The 8617-nt window shown below is 32.8% G+C and overlaps 1 protein-coding gene across 1 annotated transcript; it reads left to right on the forward strand.

Moving 5' to 3' along the window:
• The first annotated feature begins 1515 nt into the window (after nucleotides 1–1515).
• LOC11422260 (nuclear poly(A) polymerase 1) lies at nucleotides 1516–8116 on the forward strand. Its single transcript, XM_003620317.4, has 13 exons — nucleotides 1516–1649; nucleotides 1739–2353; nucleotides 2606–2683; nucleotides 3203–3310; nucleotides 3501–3563; nucleotides 3654–3815; nucleotides 4096–4209; nucleotides 4301–4363; nucleotides 4486–4815; nucleotides 5160–5324; nucleotides 5539–6477; nucleotides 7121–7191; nucleotides 7888–8116. Exons 2-13 carry the CDS (start codon nucleotides 2234–2236, stop codon nucleotides 7931–7933), a joined length of 2259 nt encoding a protein of 752 aa, XP_003620365.1. The 5' UTR covers nucleotides 1516–1649; nucleotides 1739–2233; the 3' UTR covers nucleotides 7934–8116.
• The last annotated feature ends 501 nt before the right edge of the window (nucleotides 8117–8617 follow it).

Genomic DNA, 8617 nt, shown 5'->3' on the forward strand with positions numbered 1-8617 from the left:
ATCATCAGAATTACAGCAAATAACATTATTGAATTATTAGTCTCACCCTTACCTTGTATGAAGAAATCGCAGCCCTCACTCTAGGTTCCTCTTCTCTTGGCTTTTTCTCCCTTTTCTCCAAAAACAGTCGTACGTACGTTATGTTTTTCTAAACTAGGTCTAACCTTTTATATCTCCTCTTAAAATACTTATCTTATCTCACTTTCTCCCCCAACACTATCTAAAATATCAAAACAGCCCTCAACTAAATATTTTATATTATTTTCAAATCTTTATTCTATTTAACAATAAAATAAATCTCATATCATAATCAAATCCTCCAAAACTCATAACTTATCACGTCATCAATCAAATCACTAAATTCATCGTGAATCACCAAAACATAACAAAATCACGCATATATTATATAATTATAATATAATTGCCTAAACTCGATTAAATAACGATTAAACGAAAGTGGGCGTTACAGGAAGGAAATGAAATAACGAGAGAACGTCATAAACACGAGTTGCCTCCAATTTCAGGAGAAGAGACTTGGAATTTATTAGAGGAGTGTGGATGTGACCCAAATTCATTGCCTAAGATATATCGTGTTGTCATGAAAGATGTAGACATACTTAGAATGATTCTTCAGTGTCCACCCAAAGCACGCAAAGCAGTCATAATGGAAACTGTCTTTGGTTCTTCTGATTAATCATACTATGATGGTGTTATGATGTTTATGAGTTTTTTTAGGGAGACTGTTTTGTTATGATGTTTATCATTATTTTTTTTAAGGAGAAATAGTTAACAGTAGTCATAGTCACTTTCATGTGTCTTATTTGTTCATATGCAACAAATTTCATTTATCTTACAATTGTTAATTAATAAGCACTATCCATGATTTTGAAAATTCTTATGTCATATATTTAAGAGCTATGCTATTTTTTACGAAAGTAATTGGAAAAAAATGCAAGGATTACAAAGAATTGCTCTTATAAAAAAAATATTACAAAGAATTGCTCCGATAAAAAAAGCCAAAAAAAAAAAAACAATATGATGCTTGGAGCAAAATACATGAGCCAGTTTAAGATAAAATAGCGGCTTAGATGTGTGCTTGTCTTTGTCAGTTTCTGAAATCGTAAAAACAAACAGTTTCTTTTATTTAATTAAGTTTAAGGGTAAAACGGTAAAATACTGTTAAAATCCCTCCCCTCCCCTTGTGAACCAAACACACTTTTAATTAAAAATATCTCCCCTCCACTCCCCTCCGTAAAAATCCCTCCCCTCCCCTCCCCTCCTAATTCTCGAACCAAACGGACCTTAATTGTAACAAACAATAATTATCTTTTTCAACAATACTAACAATTTTATCTTTTTTTAATGACACAACGATATATATCCATAATCACTTTTTTAAATTGTAACAAACAATACTTATCTTTTTCAATATATAACAATAACAATATAATAAATATAATATAATTTTTATTTTATTTTTAAACGAGACAATGTAACAAATTTGTTTAAGGGTAACCTAGGAATAATAAAATAACATCCCACAACCCTTATTCCTATAAATAGTATAAGTATCTATATAAATATAGATTCTATTTATCCGTTCCTTTCTTCTCCAAACCCATATCATTGCATCCTTTTCCTTCCTCTCTGTAATCTCTCTCTCCAACCTTTTCGTTAATTTTCATCCTTATTTGTTTAATTTAATTTAATTTAATGAAATATTTTTTATGTTTTGAAGCTTTCAAGGTTCAATTCAACAATCGAGAATTCATCAAGTTGAAGGCTTTCTGCACTTCTGATCGCGTTTTTCACAAATTCATTCATCTGGGTCATCGTGATTGCTCGGAATTGCTGATTTAGGGTTACGGTTCAAAAAGCCCCAATTTGAAGATTTTTAGTATTTGTTCAATTATTATATGAATTTATTGTTTTTAGCTGTGTAATTTTATTCCCTTTTGTTATTATCGTAAAAGTTCATAGCTTTGGAAGGTATCATCATAAGTATTGTAAAATCAAAAACAATTATCATCATCATCGTCACATTGTTATAGTGTTTGTAATTTTTTTTTGTTCCTTAAGTATTTTATTTTGTTTTTATTTGAATTTATTGGAAAAAAAAAAGTGAAAAAAAAAGTAATTGATAATTCTCATTGCAAATTTGCAACCCTATCATTGAAAAAAAAAAGATTATAATAATTAGTAAAAAAAAAAAAAAATTTGTTTTAATTTGGTGATGGGGATCCCTGGAATGAACAATCAGAGTAATGGAAAACAATGGTTAGGGATAACTGAGCCAATTTCATTGGCTGGACCAACTGAGGAAGATGTGACAAAGACTCATGAACTTGAAAAGGTTATTGTTTTTTGTTGTTAATGTGAATTTTTATGTATTTTAGAGCTTTTGTAAGCTTGAAGCACAAACACCAAACACGACACTGACACATTGTCACTAGTAGTAATTTAAGAAAATGACATAATAGAACGTAATCATATGTGTCAGTGTCATGTCATGTGTCGGATACTGAACACGCCTTTGATAAGAAGTGTCAGTGCTACAAAGTTTGTAAGTGTTATTTTGTGCTGAATTTGGATTCTGTGTGTTCAGTACTTGCAAGGCGCTGGATTGTATGAGAGTCAGCAGGAGGCAGTTGGTAGGGAGGAAGTGCTTGGCAGACTGGACCAGGTTGACTTTGTTTAGTTGTTGATGCAATTTCATTCATTTTATTCTATCTTAGAAATATAGGGACTACTAGGATTAGCTGCAGTGAAAAACCGATATGGTTTCTAGGGTCAGAAAATTGGAGTTGTTAAATGAAGATACGACGATTCACATTCTGAGTTTATTGTTTTGTTAAATCGTATTTTTAATTGCGGATCGTGGAAAATAGAGGGTTGTTCAAAATTTGCTACGCAATAGTGCTACAATGGTGCTATATTCGTACGACAACATTTTGTTCTAAATAAAAGGCGTATCACGGAACAAAAGCGATTTGTTCAAATTTCGCTGTGCTGCAGGCTTGCAGCACTTTAACGCATCTATAGCTGCGATTTAACAACACTGATATGAATATCCAATCTTCATTGAACATCTCCGATATACTGATTATAGTGATTATATAATTTTTTACCGGGACATATACATATTCAAAATATATTGCAATGAATTTGTTTGTTTTGATTGTGCCGTTATAATGTGAATTAGATTGTGAAGATTTGGGTGAAAACCATTAGCAGGGCGAAGGGATTCAATGAACAACTGGTGCAAGAAGCAAATGCCAAAATTTTCACTTTTGGCTCCTATCGGCTAGGGGTACAGAACTATTCTTATTTTCCAAAATTTCTCGTTTGTGTACATACACTCTGTTTAAAGGCAGATATTTGATGAATCACTATGAAACCAGGGCTAAATCTGAGATTATTGGATTAGTCATCCTATATACATTTCACAATATCTGTTTTTTTTGTTTTCCTTACAAAAATTTTCACTCCGAATCTTGCAGGTGCATGGTCCTGGAGCGGATATAGATACCCTTTGTGTAGGACCTAGACATGCAACCAGAGATGTATGATAATGTTGCTTTTTATGATTAAAATATCGTTTTTTCAGACTTTATCTCCTTTTAACTCTTATCGTCCATTTAAATTGGGTATAGGAAGATTTCTTTGGTGAGCTACAGAAGATGCTATCTGAGATGGAGGAAGTAACTGAATTGCACCCTGTGCCTGATGCTCATGTCCCTGTGATGAAATTCAAGTTTAATGGAGTTTCTGTAGATCTCCTGTATGCAAGATTGGCATTGTGGGTTATTCCTGAAGTAAGTCATTTTGGGCACTTTTCTTGTTCTTCTGTTCCTGTCAATTTCTTTTCTTTGTATCTGCTTCTCAAGAGTTGTGGATGAGAATTTGTTAGCAGTATTTTTTTTGGAGGTGATTTTGAGTTTTTCATACCCAAAAATCTCTTTTAGTACTTGATTTTCTCAAAAGGTTAAAAAAAGTGGCTTTTAGAAAAAAAAGATGTGTTTTGTTCTGGTTTTACAGTGTAAATTGTATCTTACTTTAAATTTACCATTTAGTAATAATGGATTTTGTGTGCAGGACTTAGATATATCACAGGAATCAATATTACAAAATGTAGATGAACAAACTGTTCTCAGTCTCAACGGATGTAGAGTAACTGATCAAGTCTTGCGTTTAGTTCCAAATATTCAGGTGGTGGTTATGAAATTTACTCTCCTAGAAATTACGTTAAGATTTTGTGCGGCATTCTTATGAATAATCGTATTCTGTTTCTTAAATGCAGAATTTTCGCACAACATTGAGGTTCATGAGGTTTTGGGCAAAGCGTCGTGGTGTTTATTCAAATGTATGACAATGATATTGATAGAATCATGCATGATGGCGTATTTTCTGTACCAAAATTGTTCATTATTATTATTTGATTGATTCTGATTTTCCTAAAGCATCTTTTTGCCATATTATTCGCAGGTTGCTGGTTTTCTTGGTGGTATAAATCTGGCATTGCTTGTTGGTCGAATATGCCAGCTTTATCCTAACGCACTTCCAAATATGTTGGTGTCTCGGTTCTTTAGAGTATATACTCAGTGGCGATGGCCAAATCCAGTCATGCTTTGTGCTATTGAAGAAGGATCTCTTGGACTATCGGTTTGGGATCCTAGAAGAAATCCCCGAGATAGATATCATCTAATGCCAATAATTACTCCTGCTTATCCTTGCATGAATTCTACTTACAATGTGACAACTAGTACGCTGCGTATTATGTCAGACGAGTTCAAGAGGGGAACTGAAATATGCGAGGTATGATATGATATGCTGGTCTTAAAAAAATGTGTTCTTTTGGATAATCATAAAAATATTGGCAATTAATTCATGTAGGAAGCAGTAGCATTAATAAATGGATTAATAAGTGAAAAATGTTTTAAAATGTATACGTAAAAAGATTGATCAGCAATTTCTTGTTAAATATTTTATCGATCTGATAGTTTGGCCATGATTTTTGTTTGTTATAAATTTTATAATTAGATATCTTGTTCTTATTTCCACCTAGTGAGATAAGGTTTGGTTGTTGTTGTTGCTGTTGCCTATTTTGTTCTTATTGTGATATTTGGATTGCTTAAATTTTATGTTTGTGGTATTTTTAGGCTATGGAGGCTAGCAAAGCTGATTGGGATACTCTTTTTGAGCCGTACCCATTTTTTGAAGCTTACAAGAATTACCTACAAATAGACATAACAGCAGAGAATCCAGACGACCTTAGACAATGGAAAGGTTGGGTTGAGTCTCGTCTCCGCCAGTTGACATTGAAGGTATAACATTGCAAATTTTATCATTTGTAATTACTTGTTATGATATATCAACTTATAGTTTTGCTATGTCATTTGTTTTTACTTAAAAATTTCATATTTTGATTGGTATTGTATCATACGATTCATAAGAAAATTAGATTCATGATTATAAAATAGGTCTTCTAATTCCTGGTTTGAATCTTGATTTGATAACCATGGTTCTTTAAACTTGTAGATTGAGAAGTACACTTATGGTATGCTTCAGTGTCACCCGTATCCTGGCGAATTTTCAGACAAATCTAGATCCTTCCACCAATGTTACTTTATGGGTCTGCAGCGTAAGCAAGGTGTTCCGGTAAGCGAAGGTGAACAGTTTGATATAAGGCAAACTGTAGAAGAATTCAAGCATAATGTAAACGCTTACACTGCATGGAAACCTGGAATGGACATCCGCGTCTCCCATGTGAAACGTCGTAACATACCAAACTTCATATTTCCTGGCGGTGTTCGACCTTCCGTCCCGTCTAGAGTAAACGGTGAGAATAGACGAAGTTCGAAATCAAGGGTTGCTGGTCAAAGTCAATCTGAAAAGTCTCAAGGAGGTAAAGCGGTTGTACTTGGAGCCGATGATGAAAGGAAGAGAAAGCGATTGGAGGATAATAATAACTCAAGGGTTTCAAAGTCCTCTGCATCTGTATCCCCTCCCAATAGGAATGTTCCTGAAGATAGAAATCCTTTTAGTGCTACTAGTTCTTGTTCTATGAAATTTGATGACTCTGAAGTCAATAGTATGGGTGATCAAAAGAGCGAGAAACTCTGTCTGAAATCGGTTGGTGAGATTCCTGCTGGTGATAGTGTAACCAATGGATCAGCGACGGATAACAAACAACTTGATGCTCCTGATACATCTAACACTAAAGAAGAAGAACGTCTAGCCATCGAGCATATTATGGCTGGTCCGTATGAAGCGCATCAAGCTTTGACAGAAGAACCTGATGAGCTTGAACAAGATATGGGGTATAGAAATCAAGTCAATGATAATGGTGGAAGTGTGAAAAGCAACAATTTTGACTCTTCAAATCCAAATCCTGTGGTAGTGGAAGATCAAGTTATTTCAAAGGAAACCGTATGTTCAACTCATTCATTCTGTAATGGAGGCTTGGAGGAGCTTGAGGTTAATCTCTTATTATGGCTTATATTTGGAAGATTTTCACAGTCAAATTCTTCAATAAAATGTTATGCAGCTATTGTAAATTGTTATATATATGATGAGGTTATCTTGAATTCATATTGATTACACACATGTCACATAAATCTGACTAGTTATATGAATTTTTCAATGAGGGCATTGAATTTGCATTTGTTTTATCACTTAGGTTCTGTTTGGATAAAACACTTAGGCACTTATAGTATAAGCACATATCAAATAAGCGCTTGTGTATAAGCTATTTTTTATATAATAGAAGATAAAATAAGGTAGATTGTTTTTATATAAGCCGTGTTTATTAGTTATCCTGAAGAGAGTATGGAAATAAGTTGAAAAGAACTTATGAACATTTCATAGGTTGTTTTAATAAGCTCTCTCAAACAAGTGCTTATGCCTATCCAATCAAGGCCTTAATCCAATATTACATTGCTCTTTGTTTTCTTTTAGAATCCTCACATTTAGAATGATGATCCATTTCTTGTTAATTATTTTGTTCCTCAACAATTGTTTTATTTCAGTTGCATTATGTGAAAACTACAAGTTGTTTAATAGTGTTGAGAAATTGAAAGCAGCTCTAACTATTTTCCTTTTTTTCTTTTGGAATGAAAAGCCTGCTGAGCTGACAGCACCATTGTTTTGTGGGATTCCTGCTCCTGTACCACAGAAGAAGCCTCTTATCAGGTATAGACAATACTCATTGTTAACACTTGTCATGGTTTCCATGTTCTTACTCTGGACCAATTGATTTTTGGTCTGCAATGTACTAATTTTTAATAACCCATTGGTATATTATAACATAATCTATATGTTTCTTCAAAAAATAACATAATCTACGAGTTAAAAAAAATATATGACTATAGTGCTGCTTTGTTATATTACTTCCTAAGATATCTCAACAAATCAATGACCATGTAAATTTTTTTGGTGTTAATACCTCGAATAGCCCCTGTAATTTAGGCGAGCTTTGAAAATATCCACTACAAGAAAAACACATTCCACATTGTAATTTCGGATTCCTTAAATTAAAGAAATATTTGGCCGAAGTCTGAAAAAACCTTGTAAAGGGTTAAATAGGAAGAATCCATAATTAAGGGGTGGAATCTGTGGTTTTATTTTATTTTATTTTTACCGGAGCTATTTTCAGCCCTCGCCCAAATTACAGGGACTATTTGAGGTATTAACCCCAAAAAGTTTTACATAGTCATCGATTTGTTGAGATATTTTATCAGTGCAGGTTTATTAAATTCTTTATATATCAATGGCTATTATAAATTGCTCCATTATGGATAGAAACTCATTTAGTTCACACTATACTCTCCTTTAATCTTATTTAGGTTAATCTTTGCTAAATTTGGTTGGTTGACTCCTTATTTTCAGGTTGAACTTCACTTCCTTGGGGAAAGCAGTGAATAAAAGCACGTAAGAGACTTCAAAGCTTAAGCTGCATCTTGAAGATGTTTTGTAAAATATTTGTAACTCCTTTTATCTATGTAACAATTTTGGTGAAGGAAATAATCCTGACCTAAACCATCAACTTTTGTTGAGTACATGAGAATATATATGTTGCACCGGCTCAATAAAAATAGATTTTGATGTTTTATGTGAACTCTTCCTATCTTCTATTGCCAAACATGTTTAAATTTTTTAGCACAAAGTTATGATTAGCCTCTTTAATTTTATACGTTTACATTATTGTCGAATCAACTTAAATTGAAAATTGTAAAAAACTGTGTTTGGTTTTGATGTGTTAAGGTCAATAATATTCTCAACTATGTGGTTTGGTTTGAATATGTTCACAAAAAACTGTGTTTGGTTTTAGATTTGGTTTACAATGCACAAGTTTTAGTCATTAGATCGAAGTGACGATAAAAAATGAAATTTCAGTTTTAATTTTGTATCTTAGTGTTAGAGATGTAAAAACTAAAAAAACAGTTATTTGGTTTTAATGCTTATTGATAATTGATAATTCAACTTTCTTTTAGCAGTAATGTTGTTATCTTGAATGACTTCCATCGCTACTCTCCTTGTTTCTCTTTATCAAAAAGAGTTAAACTTTTGTTTCTCTTAAACAGCTGTGTCGAAATTTAATTAAAATCTCAACTAAATC

This window comes from Medicago truncatula, chromosome 6, assembly GCF_003473485.1.
Source record: "Medicago truncatula cultivar Jemalong A17 chromosome 6, MtrunA17r5.0-ANR, whole genome shotgun sequence".
In the NCBI taxonomy this organism is placed as follows: Eukaryota; Viridiplantae; Streptophyta; class Magnoliopsida; order Fabales; family Fabaceae; genus Medicago; species Medicago truncatula.